General features: G+C 40.1%; 1 protein-coding gene across 5 annotated transcripts in view; it reads right to left on the bottom strand.

Annotated features, from left to right (window-relative positions):
- The window catches only part of CCBL2 (cysteine conjugate-beta lyase 2), a 63,723-nt gene extending 42,196 nt beyond the window's left edge, over positions 1-21,527 (bottom strand). For 2 of the 5 annotated variants that reach the window (XM_008584993.1, XM_008584992.1), the window contains exons 1-2: positions 21,206-21,527; positions 11,814-11,913 (exon numbers count right to left, since the gene is read on the bottom strand). In XM_008584993.1, coding sequence (XP_008583215.1) covers positions 11,814-11,912 — 99 coding nt within the window. In that variant the 5' untranslated portion in view covers position 11,913; positions 21,206-21,527. Of the gene's footprint in view, positions 1-2,571; positions 2,632-6,542; positions 6,557-10,596; positions 10,608-11,813; positions 11,914-21,205 lie in introns of those variants that run through there. The other 3 variants (XM_008584995.1, XM_008584996.1, XM_008584994.1) reach the window with 3 other exon arrangements.
- Between the last annotated feature and the right edge of the window lie 5,946 nt (positions 21,528-27,473).

Below are 27,473 nucleotides of genomic sequence, written 5' to 3'. Positions count from 1 at the left end.
GGCGCACTATCCAGTGTGCCACTGGGCTGGCCCCAACAAATGGTTTTAAAACTACTCAATGAGAGGCTCCAAATAATAATAGCTAACATTATTGTGTGTGGAGTATGTACCAGGTTCTCTTCTAAGTGCTTTACATAATTAACTCCTTTAATGTCCACAACAACCTATGTAGTGTTTCTATCATGAGCTGCAATTTGCACATGAGAAAAGTGAGGTACAGAGAGGATAAGATCACACAACTTTTTCACATCTGTCCAAGTTCATAAAGGAGAATAACATTTAAAACCAAACAGGTTCAACCCAGGGTCTGAACTCAGACAGTCCGACTCCAGAACCTATGCTCAAAACTACGTATTATCTTATACCGTCATTTATATAATAAGACCTTCTAAAAATATCACTGGAATGCTGCCTCTTAAAAGTATATTAGAAATTTAGATCAGGTCTACTTACACAAAGTAAGCTAAGGCTGTGGTAGAAAAATATGAGAAGTTAAAATTATTCAATAGCACACAAATTTTTAATTCTTTAGATTCTAAAATTAAGTTCACCTTGAACTTGTTAAGACAAGTAAACAGATATGATGTTGATGGTGGGTGAGGGAGGGAGGGAGGGAGGAAAAGGAGTAATTGGTAAAGGGATATGAAAATCAACTACACTGTATATTGATAAATTAAAATTTTTAAAAAGTATTTTAAAATATAAAAAAATTAAATTAAATTAAATTAAGTTCATGCTCTCTCTCAAAAGTATTGAATTAGCTTTGAGTTCATTGTTAACAAGCTGGTGGAAATACAAAAAATGACTGACAGCATTTTTGCAAAGAATTTCCTAACAGAATACTAAAGTAATTTTAATTCAGTCTGGGAGGAAGATAATGATAATGGTTATTAAATAGACCATTGTTCTCATTCTATTCCCCATAATGGGACCAAGAAAAATACCTTTTTAGTCTGATATTTTTAATCTTTAAAACTCCAGTGAAGTAAGTCATATGCAAATTCTCCAGAGGTTGAAATGCCGTCTAGAACAGCATTATGATTAGGTACCCACCTGAACATGATGCTATGCTAGAGATTGCAATTGTAGCACTAAAAAGTCCTGGTGTGAAAAAGATATGTTAACAAATGCCATTTGCTATTTCTAAAACAACACTTAAAGCTTAATGATTCATTCAGTATGTGACCACAAACACAAGGTACAGATTCATATGTAAAAAGTGAGCATAGTGTCCAGTAGATAATTTCGACACAAAGTGCAACTTTACTTACAATTATTTAGATAATTGAGGTCAAAACTCATTTTCAGATATAATTTTTTTTAAAATTTGTGTCTAGACCAGCCTCTTCTCTCACTGCTCTTCCTGCCTCCCTCTCTCCCAAATTTATGTCCCAACCATTCTAATTTGTCAAATAGTCTATGTTCTCTCTCACTTCTGTATCTTCACATGTGATCTTTCCTCTGCCCAAGTCATCCTTCATACCAATGTTTCTCAACCTCTTTTTTATCACTGACCCCTAAGAAGCCTTTTTAGACTTTTTTTTCCTAATCATTTCCCCTCCCCTCAATTAAATTTTAAGGAATTAGATTTTGTCAGATAGAATTGAGCTTTGGATAGTCACAAAACCTTGTAAAAGCTAAGATTTATTTTGCCTGCCAAACACCCATTTTCTCCCCTTGGGGGCAATGATGCCCCTGTTGAGCTTGCATATTCTCTGCTCAGGCCAATCTCTGCTTCCAACCACCTTGCCCTGCACTTGGCTAACTCCTATTCCACCTGCCACCTTCACTTCTCAATTTGGACTTCAGTTCCTCCAGAGAGCGTTTCCTGATTCCTCAAGTCAAGATCACATGCTCCTCCTGTGTGCTCCCATTAAATGCAGTACTTCCCAGCATTTATTATGTAATACTATAATTTTCTGTTTATTTGTCTGTAGTTTTCCTTAGACTGTGAGGACAGCTTGTTAAATGACCTATGTCTATATTAGTCAGAGTTTCCTAGAGAAACAGAACCAGTAGGATGTGTGAGAGATTTATTTTAAGGAATTGGCTCATGTGATTGTGGGAACTGCAAGTCTAAAATCTGCAGAACTGGCTGCAGGCTGAGGATCCATGGAAGGACTGATGTTGCAGCTCTAGTCTGAAGGTAAAATTCCTTCTTCTTCGGAAAACCTTAGTCTTTTTTCTCTTAAGGCCTTCAACTTAATGAGGTCCACACACATTATGGGGTAACCTGCCATTTTCAAAGTCTATGGAGTTAAATGATAATCTTATGCAAAATGTAGCGTTACAGCAACACCTGGACTGGTATTTGAGCAAATTTCTGGGTACCATGGCCTAACCAAGTTCACACCATCACAGTGTCCAACACATGGTTCTATGCCTAACATATGGCAAGTTTTCAACAAATATCTGATGAATGCATTAAAAAACCCCACTCATCTTAGGAGTGAAGTTATGGTGTCAGTCAAGCTAAGTTAGGTAGTTGGAATGTCCGCCAGCTTAAGTCAATTTATGCTTCAGTAACAAATGAACCCAAAGCCTTGGTGGCTTAATATCATAAAGATTTACTTCTTGCTCATACTGCATATCCACTGAAGTTCAGCTGCTGCTCTGTTCCATGTAACTGTCATTCTGAGACACAGGCTGATGAAACGGCCTGTCTGGAATAGCGCCTGCTTCACAACAAAGGGGAAAAGCTCTTAAAGTTTCGGATGTAGACATATCACTTCTACTCATATTTTATTGGTCACTGCAACTTTATGGCTAAGCCTGACATCAATGGGACAGGGAAATATGACTGTCCAGCAGGGAGGAGCAGCAGATAATTGTGAAAAATGACATGGCAGAAATGAAGTCTGGAGGTAGAATGAGATGAGTGGCTGTTATGGGTTGCACTGTGGCCCCCTTCAATTTCATAAACCCCATATGTGGGAGTCCTAACCACCAGTACCTCAGAATGTGACCTTGTTTGGATATAGGGTCATTGCAGATGTAATTAGTTAAGATGAGGTCATTGGGGTAGGTCCTAATCCAATATAACTGGTGTCCTTACAAAAAAGGGAATTTTTATTTTTATCTTTTTTAAAGATGACTGGTAAGGGGATCTTAACCCTTGACTTGGTGTTGTCAGCACCACGCTCTCTCCCAAGTGAGCTAACCGGCCATCCCACTATAGGGATCTGAATCCATGGCCTTGGTGTTATCAGCACTACACTCTCCCAAGTGAGCCACAGGCTCACCCTCAAAAAGGGAGATTTGGACACAGACACACACACAGGGAGAGTGCAGTAGGAAGGTGAAGGTGGAGATGGGTTGATACTTCCACCAGTCAAGGAATGCCAAAGAAATCATGAGAAGACAGGGGAGAGGCACAGAATAGATTCTTCCTCATGGCCCCCAGAAGGAACTAACCCTGCTTACACACTTTAATCTCAGACTTTTAGCTTCCAAAACTGTGAGGAAATATACTGTTGTTTCAGCCACCTAATATGCGGCATTTTGTTAAGGCAACCCGAGAAAATGAACACACTGGTCACAGTTTATAAAACACTACACAATATCCAAAGACATCAACATGAAGCATTAGATGAAAATGCAAAAGAACTACTGCCCTGATTATATACAGTATAAGGAAATTAAAATAAACCTGGAATCCAATGGGGAATTAGTCATGAGCCCCAGGTATACAAGGGACATCTTGAGGCTTTATAATTTCTGAATCAGCTAACCCTGTGAGGTGATTTTTGCCACCAGGTAGATTAAAGGCCTAGCCTAAGTTTACTGTATATGTTATTAACACAAAACTGCTAGTAAAATCATAAGCAACCTTTAATCTTACTTTCGTTAACATGAAGCTAAACATGCAGTTCTGGAGATTCACCACCAGATGTTGCTCTTGGCAAATATAAGACAAAGCTTGCTATAGCTTTAAATGCTAACTGCACAGGTACTGGAATAAGGAAAGTTTGGTGGGGGCGGGGGGGAAATTACCCATTATCCTAAGACCATAGTACACCAATGTTTCAATTGTACATATTTTTAAGTCTCTGCCCATAAGACCTGATGCAGGTAGGTGAATGGGACAGGTATGGAAAGTCTTCCCAAACTGTGGGCTGAAGCTGAGGAAATCAAGACTGTTGATATGTATATAGTCCGTGCTACAAATTAAGTCTTCATTCAAAGAAGCAAAAGTCACAGTTGAAAAAATAAATAAATAAAAAGTAGTAGTAGTACTATTTCTCTTACCATTAATAACAAAGAGTGCAAGGGCCAGCCCCGTGGCTCACTCGGGAGAGTGTGGTGCTGATAACACCAAGGCCACGGGTTCGGATCCTATATAGGGATGGCCGGTGTGCTCAATGGCTGAGCGTGGTGCAAACAACACCAAGTCAAGGGTTATGGTCCCCTTACCGGATGAAAAACAAAAACAAACAAAGAAAAAAAAAAACAAAGAGTGCAAGAAAAGGCCAGAGATAGGAATGGCAAAGTTAAAGGTTGGAGGGGTGAAAACAATAGGCTTGAAGAAGCAGCTGGACGCAGCACTCCAAGGACTAGGCTGGAGCAGAAAGTGAGCACCCCACGTAATGGCCACGCCTTTCATGTGGTGCCTGGCTGTGGGGGTGGCCAAAACAGCTATTATCTTTTGGATCTAGGAATTAGGCATTTATAGATGCAATCAAGTGTAAGTTTTTTTATATTTTGCCTTTTAACAGAGTTTCTTAAGCATTTTATGAATTTTCTCCGTCATAAAATTTTCACTTCTAATTACTAGGTATATTTCAGGTTGTTTTTATATCATACTTGACTCATTCATTCCCCTATTGTTGGGCATTGTTATTTCTAGTGTTCTGCGATAGTAGGTAATGCATTTCTACTGTGCATTTAAATATATGGTCTCTGCTCTGTTTCATTTAGTTTTAAAGTTTGATGTGGAAGGGGAATGCCCTATTGTAATAAAACTATTAATTATCACAAGAAAGATATGAAATATCTTCAATATTCATCTAGTTGCTATAGTTCATCTAGTCTATAGTTCCATCTAAACTAACTAAACATATTGTGATTTACTTTCATGGAAGCTTTACATTATATATATATATAAATATTCATATTTACATCTATAAAGTCATGACACTTTGTATCATTTCCCATCATTCCTTAGCACATACAGCACCTCCTAAATGTCTTTTTTGTTTAAATAGAGATCTATTTTAAAAAGAACTTTGTTATGCTCTTTCCTAGCTTCCCTGGTTTGTTTTTCTTTTGTACTAGATAACTGTTAGGGCTGCTCACGCTTCCAGGGATTTTATTACTTCTTAGGGCAGAGCTGTGACTTTTGCTGAAGGGCAGAGTGCGTGCTCCATGTCTGACAGCGGGGAAGAGACCAGTGTGTAGATGCCTTTGAAGCCCCAAAGGTGGGTTAATCCCATCTCTTAGTTGCAGAAGACAAAAGCTCAGTCTGAAACAGTTTTGGCAGAAGTGGGGCTTTCTTAGAAAGGTCATGTTACCATGAGGAGGGCGAATGTGCAGCCAGGCTGAAAAGTAACTAAAACCAGGAACTTGAACCTCACAGGGCTCTGCCTCATCTCTCTCTCAATCTGCTTTTCTTCACATGAGACTAAACACAGTCACATCTCCCACCTTCACTATCAGAGAGAGACTGAGAGTAGCTTTCTCTGATTCTAATTTCAAAAATCCTAGGGAAGAGCTCTGAATGACCTAGACTTGGCTAATGAATTGTGGAAATTTCCCAACAATGTAAAATGTGCTATATCGTTAAGACTATGATGAAAAGATATTAAAGAAAGAAGCCTGACAGCAAGATCATGAGACATGTAGGGATGCTGTCAAATGATGACGCCTTTTTAATGTGCTACCTCCCCAATGAAAAAAATAGTACAGACTTGACCCCACACAATCCCTAGGCCTTCCAGGTGTGCTCCCTAAGCTAGATCCTGTCAAAGCCCCTGGATATTACTTCTACAAATATACTAGCTCCTATTGAAACACATGGCTAGAATGGGGAAAAGAGCATTTCTTAGAAGAACAGAAGGAGAAAATGCTATTCTTAGAAGGAAGGAGAGGTCACAGGCCACAGCTCTCCAGGCAAGCCCATCTAAATGGGAATGTTGCCAGGGAGTGCAGAGACCATGACTTTACAGCAGATCTGAAGGCGTGCAGCTCAGGCTTCTATTGCTGCACAGACAGCCCAGTGGAAGAGCTGACTGGAGAACCAAATTCTGAGGCAGAGGAAAAAGTTAAGTTTCCTCTTATATGCCAACTGACTGACTGGTAGTGACTGCCAATCTCACCTCTCCCTTACTATATTCTAACCACACTGGCTTTCTTTCACTCATTAATGCAACAGATATTTATTGAGCACCTATTATGTGCAAGACACTCTTCTGCTTGGGATATATCAGTGAATGAAACAAACCGAGATCCCTACTTTCATCGTGTCTTTCTTCTTTCTATAACTTAAATACTCCAGGGTTGTCCCCATCTGTTGTAGATTATATCACACTACATAATTACTCAACCTTCCCTCTCAGAAGGAGTGGCTTTGAGCTTGGCTTATGAGATTTGCCATGGTCAATGGAATGTGAGCTTTCAATGCTTCTGCACAGTTTGGCTCAGTCTCTTGTTGTTCTCCCCTCTATGGTGAGATGACCATAACTCACACAGGTGATGCTCCTTTAGCCTGGATCCTGAAATACAAAGACAAGTAGAGGGGAGGTACAATCTGGAGCAAAGCCACAACTAACTGGTAGTCTACATACAATGTGAGTCAGAACAAAATACTACTGATATAAGCCAGTAAGATTTTGTGGTTGTTACTGCAGCAAAACTGATTGATATGAGGGTCTTTGCAATTGCTGAGTCCTCAGTCTGGAATGCCCTTCTCTAGATCTCAATGTAGCTGGCTTCTTACATCATCCTGTTCTCTGTTCAAATATGACCTCTTCGGAGAGGGCGTCCAAAACTATCTGACCTAACATTACCTACCTCCTCTCCCAGCAATACCATTTAGCAAATTTCTCTTTTTAATTTTCCCATGACATTCACCATTAGTCATGTGCATTATTGTGACATTTTGGTCAATGATGGACCACACATCCAATGGTGGTCCCATAAGATCATAATAGCTGTGTAGTAGGCTATACCATCTAGGTTTCTGTAAGTACCTTCTGTGATGTTTGCACAATGATGAAATCATGTAATGACCCATTTCTCAGAAAGTAGCCTCGTCATTAAGCAACACATGATTATATTTGAAACTATTTATTTTCACTAAAATGAAACCTCAGAAAATAGGCACCTGTCTTGTTCAGTGCTGTATCTCCAGTATAGCACAATGATGAAATCATGTAATGACCCATTTCTCAGAAAGTAGCCTCGTCATTAAGCAACATATGATTATATTTGAAACTATTTATTTTCACTAAAATGAAACCTCAGAAAATAGGCACCTGTCTTGTTCAGTGCTGTATCTCCAGTATCTAAAATGGCATATGACAGGCAATGCATTCAAAAACGATTTTGTAAACACATGAATGTAATCCTACCTCTTTTAATTATCTTTATTTTGAATTACTTCAATGTCATACTGCCTGTAATCCATCATTTCCAGTGCTCCAGAGTTATGCACTTAAAACACAGCTAAGGGGATACTGCTATCTTACTCTAATCGTTGGTGATTCTCCTCAATCTATGGAAGGTAACTCAAATCCCAACGTGGCACCCAAGGCCCTTACTCTATTCCAGGCTTCTCTCCTGCAATGCCATCCCCTCACATACAGTGATTCAATAACACAGGACCGCTTGCCATTCTTTAAGTTGCATTCAGTAAGTTTCTGTTTCCCATGATTTTATTCAAATCCTTTCCTCTGTTTGATATGATCTTCTCCATAATCCCCATTATGTAGGCTCAGTAATGACCTCCCAAATGAAATCTACATCCTAATCCCTGGAACCTAGAATATTACCTTATGTGGCAAAGAAAAGGGTCTTTGCAGATATGATAAAATTAAGGATTTGGGGATGAGAAGATATTATGGATTGAATTGTGTGTCCCCAAAGTTTAATGTTTTGAAGGCTTGATACCCACTGTGATAGTGTTAAGATGGTGGGAAATTGTACTGTGGTAGTTGAAAGATGGGCCTTGGAGAGGTGATTGGATTGTGAGTACCATGCCCTAGAAAATGAATTAATCCATTGATGGTTTAACGATGGTCATGGGCATGGTTCTGAGGGCTTTCAAAATAGAGCCAGTGAGGAAGTTAGCTCTCTCTTGCTTCTGCTTTTCTCACAATGTGATACCCTGCATTGCTGAAGACACCACAAAAGAAGGCCCTCACCAAATGTGTTCCCTGGACTTTGGACTTACCAGCCTCTGAACCTGTAAGCAATAAATATTGTTTCTTTATAAATTATCCAGTTTCCGGTATTTCTGTTATGTGTAACAGAAATGGACTAAAATAGATTATTTTGGACTATCCAGGTGGGCACTAAAAGTTATCAGAGGTGACCTTATAAGAAGGAGACAGAGGGAGATTTGACACACACAGAGGAGAAGGCCATGTGAAGATAAAACAGAGAAATTTGAAGATGCCAGCCTTAAAATTTAGAGTGATGTGGCCACAAGCCACAGAATGTTGGCAGCCACCAGGATCAGGAAGAGGCAAGGAACGAATTCTCACATAGAGCCTCTGGAGGTAGCATGACCTGGCCAACACCTTGATTTTGGCTCAGTGATACTCATTTTGGACTCTGGCCTTCAGAATTGTGAGAGAATAAATTTCTGTTGTTTTAAGCCATGAAGTTTGTGGCAATTTGTTACAGCAGCCACAGGAAACTAATACATCCACCTATTTAAATACAATTCACCTAACAAGATAGTTATACCTTAGACTGAACCTCTTAGAAGTGTTTTCAGATTCCACGTTATGATTAATTTTTTCTTCTCCTAGTCTCCCCTAGAGCTCTCTCTTACTTATCACAATTTATATGGCTATGAGCATATGTGTCCATTTTCAGCTTTTCTTTCAGAATCTGAACTTTGTCTTATTTCTTTTATCTTTCAGATTACCTAGAAAAAAAAGTATATGCATATATATACATATATATGTTCTGTATTTATATCAATATATTAAATTCTCTGTAAATCTTTATGTCAATACATTAGATTCTCAGTAAATATCTATGTCATTATAGTGACATTAGGTTCTCTGTAAAATACATTTATTGAATTAACAATAGATTTGCCTAGTGACATACAGCATAGTGACTAAAGACATTAACAGTGAGACTAAAGAAAGTTACTAAACCCCTCCGAATCTACATTTCCTTATCAGTAAATGGGAGATAAAAACAGTACTTACAACATAGAACAGTCATAATTATTAAATGAGATAATGTCATGTAAAGCACTTAGTGCAGTGAGTGGCACATGATGAACACTCAAAAAATGTTATGTATTATTCTTCCTTGACTTTAAGAGAATCTATAAAATCTATTATGATATCATTGAGTGGGCTTAAATATCTGTTAAAAAGTTGCCAGGTGAGCCAAGGAATGGGAGAAAATACTAACATTACATATATCTTACAAAGGACTTCTATACAGAATATATAAACAACTTTTATAACTCAGTAAGACAAACAACTCAATTTAAATGGGTGAAAGATATGACAACCCTTTAAAGAAGCTATACAAATGGGCACAGAGCACATTAAAAGTTGCTCAATATCATAAGACATCAGGGAAATGCAAATTAAAAACACAATGAGATAGCACTAGATATACATCAGAATGGCTAAAACTGTGGATAGTGAGTGTTGGCAGGGATGCAGGGCAGCTGGAATTCTATACAGCCTTGGTGGGAATTTAAAATGATACAACCATTTTCAAAAGCTATTTGTCAGTTCTTAAAATTAAATATAAATCTACCACACTACCCAACCATGCCACTGTTAGGTATTTACTCAAGAGAAATGAAAACCTATGTTCACATAAAAGCTGGTACATAAACAGTCATAACAGCCTTATTCACAGCTGTTATTCCAGCTCCAAACTGGAAATAATCCAAAGATTCATCAACAGGTGAATAGAAAAACAAATGATGTTATGTTCATACAGGGCACTTCAAAAAGTTTGTGGAAAAATAGAATTAAAAGATACTAAGAATCTTTCCATTAACTTTTCGAAGACCCCTCATATAATGGGATACCACCGAACAATAAAAAGGAATGAACACCTGATATATCACAACATGGGTGAATTTAAAAATCATTACATATATGAAAGAAACCTGAAACAAAAGAATACATATTATACAATCCCATTTATATAAAAGTTTTTAAGAAGGCAAACTAGCGGACAGCCAGTTAGCTCAGTTGGTTGGAGCACGGCCTTGTAACACCAGGGTCAAGGGTTCAGATTCCTGTACTTGCCAGCCACCAAAAAACAAAACAAACAAACAAATAAATTTTTTTAAAAAGGCAAACTAGGGCCGGCCCGGTGGCGCACTGCTACAGTGCGCCGCTTGGGAGCGCAGCGGCACTCCCACCGAGGGTTCGGATCCCACATACAGACCGGTTCCCGCTCACTGGCTGAGCGAGGTGCGGGCGCAGCACCAAGGGTTGCGATCCCGTTGCCGGTCCCGGTCCGGTATGGGCGCGACACTGAGGGTTGCGATCCGTTGCCGGACATGAAAAAAGACAAAAAAAAAGGAAAAAAAAAAAAAAAGGCTTTTTATGTTTCAGTTGACTGGATCAAGTTCCTAAACAAGGTCCATGCATTGTATTTGGTGGCTATGGTTCTTAAACCACTTTCCATCCCAGAGCAATCCCTCTGAAACACCCTCTCTTGCTTTGTTCCCATGCCACTGACTTATACAAGAAACTGGGTCTGTTATCTGTCCTGTGGTGTGACTGACATTCTGGATTTGTCTGTTTGCTTTTCTATGATGACACTTCACCTGTTTCTCAATCTGGCAGATGGCAGACTGGAAGCCAGAACCTGTACTTTTAGTCACTATAATATCCTTTCTTGAGTAGAAAGAACATGCCCTTTAGCATGCCAGAGCTAGACAGAGGAGTGTCGTACTTATAAGCTGCATGACCTTGGGCATGACCTCATTTGTAAAATAGGAATATAACAATTCATAACTTGAAAGCTTTTGTGAAGATAAAATGAAGTAATGACTATATAATGCCTGCCTTGGATTGAATGTCCCCCCAAAATTGATCCCCACTGTAACTGCTGAGGGTGGGAAATTCTATTATGGTAAGTGAAAGGTGGGGCATTGAAGAGGTGTTTAGATTGTGAGGACTGAATCCTCATGAATGGATGGATCCATTCCTAGAAAAATGGGTGTGGTTCTGATGGCTTTAAAAGGAGAGTGAATGAGGTGGTTAGTTTCTCTCTCTACTCAGCCATTCTGCCATGGGAGACCCCTGCATCACTATAACCACCAACTACCAGATGTGTTCTCTGTACTTTGGACTTTCCAGCCTCCGAAATTCTAAGCAATAAATTTTGTTTTCTTACAAATTACCCAGTTCCGGGCATTTTGTTATAAGCAACAGACATGGACTAATAAAATTCCCAACACAGTGCCTGATCCATAGACAGGTAAGCAGTTGCTCAGTGAATATCAGTTCTAGTCAGTGACAAGAGATGCCTTCGGCTTATATAACAGAAATATTCATTCCAATAAAATACTTATAAAAAATACCCGGAAAATTGCATTTTTTAGACTTCATAGAATATGTATCATAATTTATCTGTAAGTGATAAGCAATACCTACAGGAGAAGAAGAGAATTTGAGGATTTTTGTAGAATAAATTGTCTTCAGGAATCTTGCTCTAGTGCTAATGGTGCAGAGTCTCCTCTGGGCCAAAAACATGCTACAGGACAAAGAAAAATTGAAAAGGGGAGTAAATATATGATAGTTATATCACTATCAGACTCTTATCAGCTAGCTGATAGACCATAAGCTTATATAAAATATAAATAAAAAAAATTTTTTTTTTTTTTTTTATATTTTATATAAGCTTATGGTCTATCAGCTAGCTGATAGACCATAAGCTTATATAAAATATAAATAAAAAAAATTTTTTTTTTTATTTTTTTTTTAAGCTTATGGTCTATCAGCTAGCTGATAGACCATAAGCTTATATAAAATATAAATAAAAAAAATTTTTTTTTTTATTTTTTTTTTAAGCTTATGGTCTATCAGCTAGCTGATAGACCATAAGCTTATATAAAATATAAATAAAAAAAATTTTTTTTTTTTTTTAAAAATGCCCGGAAAGGGGTTTTTAACCTTTACTTTGGTGTTGTCAGCACCACGCTCAGCCAGTGAGCAAACCGGCCATCCCTATATGGGATCCAAACCCGGGGCCTTGGTGTTATCAGCACCGCACTCTCCCGAGTGAGCCACGGGCTGGCCCCTAAATAAAAATTTTTAATAACTCAGCTTGCTTGCTTGCTTCCTTCCTTCCCTTCAAGTTTCTGTCTATGATATACTCTCTCAAGCACTGGAATCATTCTAATAAACTTATTCCTCCTTATCTTATACAAATTTATACTTTGTTTTAAACTAGACATCTGTAAGGATATTCTGAATTCAAAAAATAAGGCTTTAATTTAGGCAGGCACATTAAATTTCAGTAAGTAAACATTCCATTTCTAGAAGCTATAAAATCCAGAATATTCTAATCTAAGAACTATTCAGATTTCAGAATCATCTGGATATCAGGCACTACTTAAAATACAACTTGTAACAGTAAATTAAAGCTGTTGGAAACAGGTTATTCAGAAAGTTGTTTGAAAAGATAGATGACAGTAGGTCCTTGATAAATATAAAGAAAATATCGGTGAATGTCAGGTTATTTTCTCAGATGGTACTTCCCTCAACAATTGCATGGACAGCTAGCAAGCCATTTCAGTTGCATAACTCGCATGCATTCTGAATTGCTTCTCCACCTGTAAGGAAGTTATCCAATATCGGTAAATGGAGGGAGATCTAGACAATGAACTCCATTATTATACTTACTTTTAGAAGTGGAAAGAAAACCTAGCTTTCAGAAAACATTCAGGCAAACAGAAACATCTCATAAGGTTTTACTACAAAAATGTTGTTCTCCCAAGTCTATGAGATGGCATTTCCTCCATCTCTAACAATTATCTAATCTTAGAAAAAGAGACATAAACTATGAATTCAAAGGGACCACTGAAGCTAGCTATGAATTTCTTTAAGTTACTAAGATGTTAAGGCTACAGAAAGCTTTGGCTATGAAAAATAATCTAATAAATGTTTCTCATAAAGTCCTGACCTTGTCAGTAAAAGCTTAAATGATTATTCCTCAAAAAGGCTTTCTCTGGCTACACAATTGATAACAGCCCATTTAGCCATTCTACATCACATCAGCCTATTATTTATTGTCCCCAAAGCATTTTTGTTTGTGGGTTTGTTTGTTAATTTGGCTGGTCACTCATTCATTCATTCGGTAATTTATAACATAAGCTCTATAAGCAGGGTCCTGGTGTGTGAAGTTTACCACTATATTCTCTGACACATAGTAGGAACTCAATAAATAATTTTTGAATGGCTAAATGAATATATAGTCATATTATAAATTAATGATTTAAGTAGGATATTTATGAGAAGAATCCTTTTATAAAATATTGACTCTTTTGCAAGTAAAGAATTATCCCTTACGTCTTATGCATTTCAATTTTTAAAACGAGGTTTTCTTAAATCAAGACATGCATATTCCTGCGTCACTAAATGTTCTATTCAGGAATAAAATATTAACTGGGTTAGGCAGTAGGGATAGTTTTAAGGGACGGTATTACCAAATAGGAACTATATCGAATAATCTTCAGTATCATAGAGTATTTTGATTTAGGAAAATATTTTTTTCAGCAAATAAATGTCTATTTATTTAAGTTCAGCATGATTTCTTAGATATTTGAACAAAGTCTAAGCAAAATGCTTTCTTGCAAGTAGACAAATAAGAGAAACCTATTCTCCATCTTGAGATAAACTGGGATTTAAAAATACTTCAGATAAATTTGATATTAAAAAACGTTTCTATTTTTTTTTGTCTTTTTGTGTTTTTTTCCATGTCCGGCAACGGATCGCAACCCTCAGTGTTGCCCCCGTACCGGACCGGGGACCGGCAATGGGATTGCAAACCTCGGTGTTGCTCCCGCGCCTCGCTCAGCCAGTGAGCGGGAACCGGTCTGTATGTGGGATCCGAACCCTTGGGCGGGAGCGCCGCCGCGCTTCCCAAGCGGCGCACTATCCAGTGCGCCACCGGGCCGGCCCGAAACATTTCTATTTTTGAACAAGTCACTGACTCTTGATGAGCTTTAGTTTCCTCATTTTTCAAAACAGATGAATAAATGAATCCTTGGTTTGAATGTAATTGCAGAAGACACTGTTAAGTCACTGGTTGGTCACCTGTGAACTTAGACTGTAGTTCTTGGGAGATTTCACCCCAGGCTAAGTGAACCATGACCACTATTCACCAGGTTTCAGTGCCCATCTTCCTTAGAGAGTTGACATTAAATCTATCTGTTTTCATCTAGAAATCCCAAAGCCTAAATCCCCCATCTCTTTCCCCTATCTGTCTTCTACAACACATTACTTCCACAATACAATGAACTTCCTGGAGACTGACCCAGCTCTTCATTTCTCTTCTCCCCAAACTTTCCACTGTCTTTTGGAACAGCTTCACCACAATCAGCAAATTCCATTATATCTTCATGTTCTCAGAGTGTTCCCAGTGTTCCTTGCTTTAACTCAAATCTTGCTATTCACTGAAGATGGTAATTCTATATTCCTTAGTACTAACTTTTGTCCTTATATGCTCCACCTAGCTTTCTTTATTTTCCTTCCTTCTTTCTTTTTTTTGCATTACCTCACATACTTATCAGTTATTTGTAGTGAGAACACTTAAAATTTACTCTGTTAGCAATTTTCTTTTTCTTTTTTCTCTTTTTTTTTAGATGACCGGTAAGGGGATCTTAACCCTTGGCTTGGTGTTGTCAGCACCACGCTCAGCGAGTGAGCAAACCGGCCATTCCTATATAGGATCCGAACCCATGGCCTTGGTTTTATCAGCACCACACTCTCCCGAGTGAGCCACGGGCTGGCCCGTGTTAGCAATTTTCAAGTATACAATACATTGTTATTAACTATAGTCACTGCTGTGGATTGATTGAATTGTGTCCCCCAGAGTTCATATCTTAGAAGCTTAATTCCCAATGTAACTGTTGAGGGTAGGAAATCCTATTATGGTAATTGAATGGTGGGGTCTTGAAAAGGTGACTGGACTGTAGAACTGTATCCTGGTGAATGGATTCATCCATTCTTAGAATGATGGGGGTGGGTTGGTGGCTTTAAAAAGAGAGCTCATGAGAGGTTAGTCTCTCTGTCTCTGCTCTACCATATTCTCCATGTGATACCAAGTTGCTGTAGTCACCACCAGGACAAGATCCTCACCAAATGTGTTCTCTAGACTTTAATGTAGTGGATTAAATTATGTCCCCCCCAAACTCCCTGAAGCTTTAATTGTGTCCCCCAAGTTTTATGTATTAGAAACTTAGCCCCCACTTTGACTGTTAAGAGGGTAGGAAATCCTATTATGGAAATTGAAAGGTGAAGCCTTAAAGAAGTGATTAGATTGTAGGACCATGCAGTAGTGAATGGATTAAAATGGTGGTCAGGGGTGTGGTTCTGAGGGCTTTAAAAGAAGAGAGTCTGTCTTTTGCTCTCTCTGTTTCCACCATCTTGCAATGTGAGACCCCTGGGTTGCTGTCGCCACAACCAGATGGACTTTGGACTTCCCAGTCTCAGAAACTGTAAGCAATAAATTTCATTTTCTTTATAAATCACCCAGTTCAGTGTACTTTGTGATAAGGAACAAAAACAGAATAATACAACTTTGTACTTCCCAGCCTCTGAAACTGTAAACAATAAATTTTGTTTTCTTAGAAGTTACCCAGTTCCAGGTATTTTGTTATAAATAATAGAAACAGACTAAGACAGAAAATTGGTACCAGAAAAGTGGGGCATTGCTTATAACAAATACTTGAAAATGTAGAAGTGGTTTTGGAATTGAGTGTTGAGGAGAAACTGGAAGAATTTGAAGGAGCAGGCTAGAAAAAGCCTAGCTGCGGGCGGGAGTTTAGAAGACAAAACCAGGCGAAGTTTGGAACTTCTTAGAGACTGGTTAAATAGTGGCAACCAGAATGCTAATGGAAACATGGACTGTAAAGACCATTCTAAGGAGGTCTCAGATAGAAATAAGAAGGAGTTTATTGGAAACTAGGGTAAGGATCATCCTTGCTATGAACTGGCAAACAACTTGGCTGCATTCTGTTCATGCTCCAAAGTTTTATGGAATGTGGAACTTCAAGGTGCTGACCCAGAGTATTTGGCAGAAGAAATTTCTAAGCAGCAAAGCATTCAGGAAGCTGCATGGCTACTTGAAACAGCCTATTCTGAGTTATGGCAGAGAAGGCATGAAGTAAAGCCAGAATTTATAATTCAAAAGAAAGCAGAGGGCAAAATATTGGAAAACTTTCAACCTGGACACAAAAGTAAGGGTGTAGCCCTTTGCTAAAGAGATGAGTACAGAAGAAAGGGATTATCAAGAGAAGGGGAAAAGGACATTGAAGGTATTTCATAGACCTTGGAGGATGCATTTTCCATCACAGACCCAGAGGCCTAAGGAGAGAGAATGGTCTTGGGGAAAAAGGCTCGCTGTCCAGGGCCACATCGGGATGCTGCTCCCCATACCAGCATCCTAGCTGCTTTGGCTGCTCCAGCTGTGACTAAATTGGCCCCAGGTGTAGCTGGACCTGCAGCTTTGAAAGCCTCAAGCTAGAAGCCTTGGTGGCATCCACATGGAGTTAGGTCTGTAAGCTCACAGAATGCCAGAGCTTTGGAGGCTTAGCAGCCTCGACCCCAGTTTCAAATTATGTATGGAAAAGCCTCTATGAATGGATGGAGTCACAATAAACAGCCTTACCTAGAGCAATGCTGAAAGGAAACGTGGGGTAGAATTCACAGCAGAGAAATCCCACCAACGCCATGCCTAGTGGAGCTGTGAAAGCAGAATCATCATGGAGCCCCCAGAACTGTGGCGCTACCAGTGTGCAGCACCAGACCGGGAGAGTTAAAGCATTGTCGGAGATCAGGAAAGCCATAGAAGCAAAGCTGCCCAAGGACTTGGGATCACAACCTCTGCACCAGTGTGCAGAGGACATCAAACATGGAGTCAAGGTACATGATTTGTCAGCTTTTAGATGTAATGCCTGCCCTGCTGGGTTTTGGACTTGTTTGGGACCTGTTACCCCTTTCTTTTGGTCTATTTCTTCCTTTCTGAATGGGAATATGTACCTTATGCTTGTTCCACTCTACCTTGGAAGTAGATAACTTGTTTTGATTTCATAGATGGGACTTTTGAGCTGAAACAAGTTAAGACTATGGGGATGGAATAAATGTATTTACCTGTGAGAAGGGCATGAACTTTGGGGGTGAGGGGTGGAATGCTGTGGATTGATTGTGTCTTCCCAGAGTTCATATATTAGAAGCTTAATTCCCACTTTAACTGTAGAGGGTGGGAAATCCTAGTATGGTAATTGAAAGGTGGGGCCTTGAAGAGGTGATTAGATTGTAGGACCATGCTATAGTGAATAGATTAATAATGGTGGTCAGGGGCATGGTTCTGAGGGCTTTAAAAGGAGAGCACATGAGTAGTTTGCTATCTCCTCCCCCATTTCTGTCATGTGACACCCCCTGGGTCACTGTCACCAGCACTAAGACCTTCACCAGATGTGTTCCCTGGACTTCCCAGTCTTGGAAACTGTAAGCAATAGATTTTGGTTTTTTTATAAGATATCCAGTTCTATGTATTTTTTTTTTTTTAAAAAAGATGACCAGCCGGCCCGGTGGCGCACTGCTACAGTGCGCTGCTTGGGAGTGCAGCGGCGCTCCCACCGAGGGTTCGGATCCCACATACAGACCGGTTCCCGCTCACTGGCTGAGCGAGGTGCGGGCGCAGCACCGAGGGTTGCGATCCCGTTGCCGGTCTCGGTCCGGTACGGGCGCGACACTGAGGGTTGCGATCCATTGCCGGACACGAAGGGTTGCGATCCCGTTGCCGGTCCCGGTCCGGTACGGGCGCGACACTGAGGGTTGCGATCCATTGCCGGACACGAAAAAAGACAAAAAAAAAGGAAAAAAGGAAAAAAAAAAAAAAAAGATGACCGGTAAGGGGATCTCAACCCTTGGCCTGGTGTTGTCAGCACCATGCTCAGCCAGTGAGCAAACCGGCCATCCCTATATAGGATCTGAACCCGTGGCCTTGGTGTTATCAGCACTGCACTCTACCGAGTGAGCCACGGGCCAGCCTCTGTATTTTGTTATAAGCAACATAAATGGACTAATACAGTCACCATGTCGTAACATTTACCTCTTCTTGCTATTTCACCATTGCCAGACTATTGCTTCCCTTCTCTGCCTGATAATTCCCTGCCATTCATCAAGGATTTGTCATTAGGTGTCAAACAGTTTTCTTCTCAATCCCAAGTCCTGTGATCACCCTAGCTAACTGCAATGTCTTTAGAGATGATCCATCAAGCAACTGACGCCCCCATGTCCAATCCCCTTGTCCTCCATCCCACCATAGTCACTCTCTCCTACCCTGTACCTTGCCATTACCCTAATCTATCTAACTCCAAAATAATTAAAGCATTCTGCTCTTTTGGCCATAAACTACCTATCCTTTCAATTTGATTAATTATTCCAACAATCAGTATTCTTCAGTATCATCATCTATAGGAGGCTGCCTCTCCTTTTCCCAATCACGCTCACCTTCCTTTATTTTCCAGATTTGACGAAAGTTCCAGCACTTCAATAATGTTCTTGACAATGCCCTAGCCCTTCTCAAGTCTCTTCCACTTAAAAAACAACAACAAACCACACAAATCAACAGAAAGTAAAACTCTTGACTCTACCTTCTCCTCCCTGTTGCTCATTTTACTAGCTATCTCTTTCTTCACTCTACACTCCACAACCAGGTACAGCCTGACTTTTGCCCCCATTACTTCATATAAGCAGCTCTTGCTAAAGTCAGTTTTGACCTTCGGATTGTTAAATCCATCAAACATTTGGCAGTTCTCACTTTCCTTGAGCTTTCTGCAGCTTTAGATACTGCTGGTGAGGCCCTGTCTCCTCCCAGAAACACTGTGCTCCCTTGGCTTTTGACATATTACAATTCTTCATTTTCCTCTTACCTTTCCCCCAACCAGCCATTAAATGATGGAATTCCTTAAAACCCAGACTAGGCTCTTTTTTCTTCTCACTCATTACTTTCTCACTAGGTAATATCATTGTAGGAGGAATTGTGGGAGCATCAGTGAAGAAATGGCTCCCAAGAAATCTAAGCAGGCTGACAGATGCAGATTCAGAAACTTTGAAGCAAGCCATTTTTCTTCTACACTTTAAACGAACACATTTGGAGCAGCATTTGCTAATGCAATGAACATTGCATATGCATATTTGCTAATAAGACAAATAAATTAATTAGTAAATCTGGAAGTCATAGAAAAGTTGGAGAAAATCAAAAAATGTATGGCTTTTAACTCTAAATGGTATTTTCACTATATTTTTCTAGTTTCTTCCTAAAAACAATGTTTTGAGAAGAAAACTGGGCAAATTGTGAATTAGAGTGATCCTAGCTGATTCAGTTATAGCATATTATTCACAGAGTACACTCTATATTCAAATACACATGATCTATAGAAAATTAAAGTATTTATTCTCATTGGAGTAGGCTTTTTAAAATGAAGATACAGAAGGTATACTTGGCAGATTTTTGAGTGACCTGAAGCTAAGCAGGCTGGTGAAAATCCAGAGCTAAAAGGTAGGCAAAACAGTAAAAAAATAAAAATAAAAAAATAAAAAATAAAAAATGTTAAAAGTTTAAAGCTCTGCACTTAAATCAAATTATCAGCCTATAAACATTTTGTATATGGAGAGAAGAGGTAGGAAGAGATTTAGTTAATCTGACAAAGTCCAGACGTTTGGGTTAAGTGCAAGCTCAAGGAAGATTAGAGGCAATTGCAAAAAGTGCTAGTGCTAGTAATGCACAGTCCTCACTGTTACTAGAATCTTACGGTGGGGGGTGGGGCAGATTATTTTCACTTCATGCTGTACTTGTCAGTCTGCTTCTAGAATGTTTTATAAGATTCACTGACTCAACAGAGGGCATCTATCTAGGAGGTGAAAGGTACTGTACTGGTTGGGGAAGTACGAGTGGGCAAGATAAGCCTCAGAGCCATGTCATCAGAGGAAGAGTGGAAAAAAATTAGCCAAAGTTTAGTCAGCACAAGATTCAAGGTGACACAATCCTGAAATTGTAGAAAAACTGCCCTGTGAAAATGGGTTACGTGTAATCATAAATTTCTCCAGACGGAAGAAGTACAGCTGACCTGTTGAAGTTAGCAGGAACTAGATTTTAGCACACAAGGCAAAACTTTCTGTTGATCTGCAACGAGTGCCTGGTGTGGAGGTGAGCAAGCTGACCCAACTCTCCCCTCAGGTAGCAGAGGAGGAGGAGGCCATATTGGGTGAAGGGTTTCTGCAGTGGCTGGGGGCTCCGACTTATGCGGCTGCTCCGACTCCAAAAGCAACAGACTGGACAGCATTTCTTTTAACTAAAAACTCTGGCTTCCACTAAGATTCACTTATATATCATGTTAACAGCTGTTGTTTCCTTTTTAAAAATTTAGAATTTGGTTATGGATGAACTGGAGTAGGTGTTTATCTTGCCCAGACTATTTTCTAAATGGCCAAATCGCAAAATCAAGAGCAAAAGGGGCAAGATGATGACCCGGGCCCAGGGGTTGCCCCCTAGGAGGCCAGTCACCTCGGTGCCCCTCGCTCTCCGGAGGAAAGTGTGTTAATTCCAGGACGGAACCTCTGCGGCCACCCCCGCGGACCTCCAGGTCGGAAATCCAGCCCGGGTCTTCCGCCGAGCCCCGCCACGCTCGTGCCGGCTCCCGCAAGCGCAGCCCCGCGGACCTCCCTCCGCGGCCTCGCGCCACACGCCTCCGCACGCCGCGACCCTCCGCATCGGTCCGCACGCACGGAAGGGCCGCGCCTCGCGCCCCTCTTACCTCCTTCGCACCTCAACCTGGTTTCCACGGGCTCGAGTCCCGCCTGGAGTTGGGGGCCTGGTTGGGCGGGATTCGGACGCGTGGGCGGAGCCTGGAGCCTGGGCGGGGATTGACTGGCGTCGGGACTCAGGGCGCGATTGGCTGTGGGCTCTGCCGGGATCGCGGCCTGGAAGGGAAGGGAGGAGCGGGTGTGGGGCTGGAGGGCGCAGGCAGGAGCGAGTAAGGCGGCGGGATGGAGCCGGGCGGGGATGTGGCCGGGGATTGGCTATGGGGTCTGGACTCGGAGCTCGCGCGGCTGCGGGTTCCGCCCGGATCGCTGCCTGGACCTGGCCGGTGGAGACGCGGGGTTGGTGGGAGAGGGGCGGGGTGGGGCGGGCACTGGGACATGGGTGAGGATTGGGCAGGAAATTTAGGCCCAGGGCTCGGATTGGGCGTGTGTGACGGTTATAGGACAAAGACTGGTTTGGAAGGATGAGCAAGCTATGGGATCGCTGGGCTTGGACACGGAGAGTGTTCCGGACAGAATAACTTAGGAAGGTGCCTGAGAAAGGGCAAGGCTAAGTTAAGAGAATGTGAAAAAAAAAAGGTTTGCAGATGTATTTGTCACGCTGATGGGCATGAGGGGAAGAAAAGTCGAGAGGACCCTTACCTTACTTTCCTGAACAGTAAAATGAACTTGTTCAGAGAACTGAGGACTGAGAATGAAAGGGGGATGTGAGACAGAAGGAGGAAGAGAAATGACACTTTGAAGAGTGAAGAAGAAAAACCGGCTAGGAGAAAAAGGAGAAACACCGTGGATGACCCCTTCGGGGAGGCGGTGTTAGCGAAAGGAACGTTTCTGTTAAGAATCGAGTTTTATGTTTAGATGAGAAGATAGAGGGAACGTGAGTAGCGTTCGCATTGTTATTCAGGCCTGCAGGAAAGAACAAAAATAATCTTTGGTTGCAGGAGTATACTCTTCAGCTAGGTACGAGGAGATTCAGAAGACTGTTAGGTGCGTGGAGAAATTGTGTACGGTAGACAAGCTACCCCTAGACTGGGAGCTATTGTGAGAAGCATTCATTTGTGGATGCTCTCCAGTCAAAAGACCACCGGGAACACACCTGTGGTCGGAAAGTTGGGTTTATTATTTGCTGCGATGAGGGAGTACACACACTATGGGGAAGTGTAGAGGATTCATAAAGCAAATGTACCTCATAGGGCCTAGTGTTCCAAAGCCTTGCAATTTCAAATATTAACCTTACAAAAAACAGGAGATTTTCCCCTGGCTATTTAGCCTGTGTTGCAAGATAAGAATTGTAGCACAACAAGGCTGCTGGTTCAAGGACAGATAGGTTACTGATTGACATATAAAGTTACTAAGAAGCTGCTGGAGGGAGAAGGAATGTTTGCTAGATCAAGCTTTTGTTAGCGGATCACTCAATTGCCTTAACAGAATGTCATCTGACTTATTTTTACTGAATGTTACCAGCTTCTATTGTAAAACTCGTTAAACTGTACTTAGCAACCCCCCACCTATGTCTCTTCCTGTAACTTCTTGATCTGGAGAATAAATGCAGGAAGAGCACCCCAAATCGTGGTTAATTTCCCAAGTGGAAGGATGCCTCCGTCTTGAGGATTCTGGGACATTAACCCCTTTTTGAGGCTTCTCACTGCTCAGAAGAGATGGGCTTTGAGTAATCTTTGGCGGCTCCGTCAACCAGGGGAAAAGGGGTGACAAATCCGTGGAAGGCAGAGCAACAGGGAACCGTGGGTGATTTTAGTTCAGGGTGTTAGAAATAACTTATAAAATTTGGGCTTGTATTGGGTAATTTTTGGGAAAAGTTTGAGGAAGTGGAGGTTTGATCTACAAATTTCAGCAAAGTGCATGGGTGCATGGTAAAAAGACTGCATTTCCAGGCTCTGTTATAGCTAGGCTGGATATAGGACCAAATTCTGGCCAGTGTGATGTAAGTGGAAGCTGTACATGCAGCTTATACGAAATGTCTTAAAGGGGTAGTAACCCCTCCCCACTCCTTTGGATTGTGGTTCCCCTACCAGTTGAGTGCAGTCTTGATGGCTGCAGCCCCCTTGGACCACCACGTGGAATCTGCAGGTTGGATATGGTATGAGCAATAGAATGAAAGGAGTAACCTGAGTCCTGACATCACAGAGCCACCTCTCCAGTCCTGGACCCGTTATCTATGCTTACATGAGAGAGAAATCAATTTCAATTTTGTTTAACTCTTTTATATTTGTTTCCTGGTATGCAGTCATAATACGCCTTTGATAGTTTACTGACTGTTCTAGTTTGTTATCACCTTTTTAAATTCTGCTGGTGCTGTGATAAAGAAAAAAGACAGACCCTGCCTGCTGGAGCTTATATTCTAGCAGGGGAGATAGGCAATACATTTGAACAAACTCAGGTCATATAAAGTAGTGATAAAATATTGTGAAAAAAATAAAAATGCTGGCCAGTAGATGAAGCTCTCTGCTTCCATAATTTCTTTCATGTACTCAGTCCACTCTACTGGGTAGGGATGCTGAATGCATGAGGCATTGTTGTACTTGGGTTAAGGTGACAGATTCTGTCTCTTCGTGTCCCTCTCTTCCTAATTTGGATTTCTTTTTTATCTACTAATTGACTGATGAAGGGAAATAGAGTTAAGACATACCAGAGATGTGTGAGAGCTATCTTGGTGTAGGGGGATTAGACCAACTCTTTCCTAAATCAGATATCCTCTTTCTTCAGTTTCCTGGATATTTAACTTTCTGTATTTATTTGTTTAATATCCGTATTCATTACTAGACTGTTGATCCTGAAGAGAGGGCTCGCAACTATGTTTCCAGTCTTTGGCAGAGTACCTTGTAGATACTCACACATCTTTTGAATGAGTGAAACTGTCTAGCCTAAGCAATTGCTATTTTCTGTATAGTCCCACATAACTTCCTAGGGGGTCTATTTTGGAGTTAGGTTGGAAAAATAATCTCTGTAATAAAAAATGGGAGAGTGTGCCTGTCTTGTCTTCTATGGCTTCCTCTCTGTCCAGGATCTCCCAGTGGGTGGGGAGAGTGGGATGTGTATGTGCCTGGTAGGCATAGTAGTTGACATTTTGAGTTCTGGCCCATATTTTTCCTCTTTCTATTTGGATAGAAGCCTAATACACAACACAACATATTTTTAGTGCCCGCCGGAACCTAACTAATGTGAGGCATATGTCTTTGTTAGAGCTAACTGTTGATAGAGGGTCTTGGAACTTCTCTGCAGTGGGTATAAGTTACTTCATATGAACTATTAGGGTGGTAGAATCTAAGGAGATTCATGGATTGTGATCTATCCTGACAATCTCTTGGTCTTAGAATGGTTTTTAGCCTAGAGATCCTGTGCATGTTTTGTAAGATTTATAACTAAGCATTCCATCTTTTTCCTAGCTATTGTAAATGGTATTGTTTTTTAAATTTTGGTTTCAGTTGTTCATTACTTATGTATAGAAACAGTTGAAGATTGATTTTTGTGTTGACCTTGTTATCTTTTGACCTTATTAAACTCACATATTAGTTCTAGGAGTTTTTTTGTAGATTCCCTGGGATTTTATATATAGACAGTTATGTTGTCTGCAAACAAGGACAGTTGTATTTTATCCTTTCTGATCTATATGCCTTTTACATACTTTTCTTACCATGTTATTCTAAGTCTTTCAGTGTAATGTTGAATAAGAGTGTTGAGAGCGGAATCCTTGCATTGTTCCTGGATCTGAGGGGTAAAACATTCAAGCTTTCATCAAATGTGATGTTAACTCTGTGTTTTTTGTAGATGCCCTTTATCAGCTTGAAGAAGTTCATTTCTACTACTAGTTTGCTGGGAGTTTTATTATGAATGGGAGTCATATTTCATCATGCTTTTTCTGTATCTGTTTATATAATCATGCAGTTCTTCTTTAGACTTTTAGTGTGGTGAATTACATTAAGTGATTTTTGAACCAACCTTGCATTTCCAGGATAGATACCATTTGATTGAGGTGCATCATTCTTGTATATTGCAGGGTTTGATTTGCTAATATTTTCATAAGGGATAATGATCTGTAATTTCCTTTTTTTATACTGTCCTTGTCTGATTTTGGTGTCAGGATCATGTTGTCCGCATAGAATGGATTATGAACTGTTCCCTCCTCTTGTATTTTTTGAAAGAAATTGTGTAGAATAGGTATATTGGTATATTCTTTAAATGCTTAGTAAATTTTGCCAGTCAGGAGAAGCTATCTAGATCTGGAGAATTGTTTTTCAGATTTTTTATTTTTACTACAAATTCAATTTCTTTAGAAGTTATAGGGAAATTCAGGTTATCTGTTTTATTTTGGGTGAGTTTTAGTAGTTTGTGCTTTTTGAGAAATTGGTCCATTCATCTAAGTTTTCAAAATTATGCACATAGAGTTGTCAGATTGTTGATTTCTTAGTTTGCCTATTTGATGTATAAAAGATTGAAAGGATTTCTTAAATCTTTATGTGCGTGTGTGTGTTTGTTTTTTTTTTTTTTGGTAGATACACTTTCTTTTTTAGTGGATTCTTGAGCCTGGACTTTTGTAAGACAGGTTTCATTGAGGGATTTCTATTCGTTTGTCAAGCTCTGAGTGTTGATTTGTTTCCTCCCTCTGGATCAGGGTAGCTTATATTTCCTCTTACTAAATTCATAGAAGGAAAATTAGAAACTTGTAACAATAAGAGAAGATATATTTCTCTAAACTTAAAAGGTTTTTTTTTTTTTTTTTTTGTCTTTTTTCGTGTCCGGCAACGGATCGCAACCCTCGGTGTCGCGCCCACACCTCGCTCAGCCAGTGAGCGGGAACCGGTCTGTATGTGGGATCCGAACCCTCGGCGGGAGCGCCGCCGCGCTCCCAAGCGGCGCACTGTAGCAGTGCACCACCGGGCTGGCCCTAAAAAGGTTTTTGACACAGGAACACTATACGGGTTAGCAAATGCAGGTCTTAACTCAAGGTGGCTCCACCAGACTGAAAATATACAACCTTGCACTGCCCTTTTTTTGACCTTGTTGCATCCAGTGGCCTTCTCAGATTTACTATGTCAGAAAGTTGAGGAGGGGTAGGGGCCAAGGAATCTTTATATCTTTATATTTAATTACGTGATATACAACCTTGCACTGCCCTTTTTTTGACCTTGTTGCATCCAGTGGCCTTCTCAGATTTATAATGTCAGAAAGTTGAGGAGGGGTAGGGGCCAAGGAATCTTTATATCTTTATATTTAATTACGTAATTTTAATGCACCGGAGGATTAAAAAGAAGCATTGGTGAAAGCAGTATGCCTCCCTGCAGAGAGAGCTTTATTTTATTCCTGGAGATATTATAGAAAAAGCACTAAACCAGAAGTCAGATGATTTAGAATCTGGTCTGAACTTTGATGCTACAAAGCTAAGGAGGAAGTAACTTAATTTTACTGAGTTTTAATTTTCTTATTTTTATTTATTTTTTCTTGTATTTATTTATTTTAATTGAAACATAATTGCATATGTCTGTGGGGTACAGCATTATATATTTTTTATTCTTATTTATTTATTTATTAACTTATTTTCAGCAGCTGGCCGGTGAGGGGATCCAAACTCTTGACTGTGGTGTTATCAACACTTCGCTCTAACCAACTGAGCTAACCGACCAGCCCTTAATTTTCTTATTTTTAATTGGTTAATAAAGAAACTATTCTTTGGTTTTGAAGGCAGAGTTATTTTTTTCAATTGGCAAGTTTCTTCAACTAATAAAAATGTATTTTATTTAATCCTTTGAACCGATGCAGCTTGGAAAAGAAAATATAAAACATATCTACATAAACATTACATAGCATATGATGTGTTCTTATCTGGTCCCCTGTGAAGTTTCAGTTCAAGTGAAGAAATAGTGATTGGCAGCCCCATGCTCAACTGTGAAAGGAGGCATTTGCTATTTGAAGGGAGAGGAGGTGTTTCAAGGTAACAAAAGGGCCCAAAGCAATCAGAAGAAGAAGGTTTATTAATGTGGATTTAATGGCATTAGTTGCTTCCCTGCTTTTTTCTCATCATGTAACAGTTTGAAACACTGTATAATTTTTTCAAGATTCTAACATAAACAGTCTAATCCATATGATTATATAATCTAATCCGTTGATTCTTATAAATTTAAGTAACATAAGGCAGGTATATAGAACTTTGACCAATGTTTCTATAAAGAAGAGGTCTTAGCTACCTCTTTTTGAAAATAAAGTTTTATTGGGAAACAGCCATGTCCATTCATTTATGTGTTGTCT

This window comes from Galeopterus variegatus, unplaced genomic scaffold (assembly GCF_000696425.1).
Source record: "Galeopterus variegatus unplaced genomic scaffold, G_variegatus-3.0.2 Scaffold3418, whole genome shotgun sequence".
Classification (NCBI taxonomy): domain Eukaryota; kingdom Metazoa; phylum Chordata; class Mammalia; order Dermoptera; family Cynocephalidae; genus Galeopterus; species Galeopterus variegatus.
The sequence above is the reverse complement of the archived record's forward strand: the minus strand, read 5'-3'. Positions and strand labels throughout refer to the sequence as shown.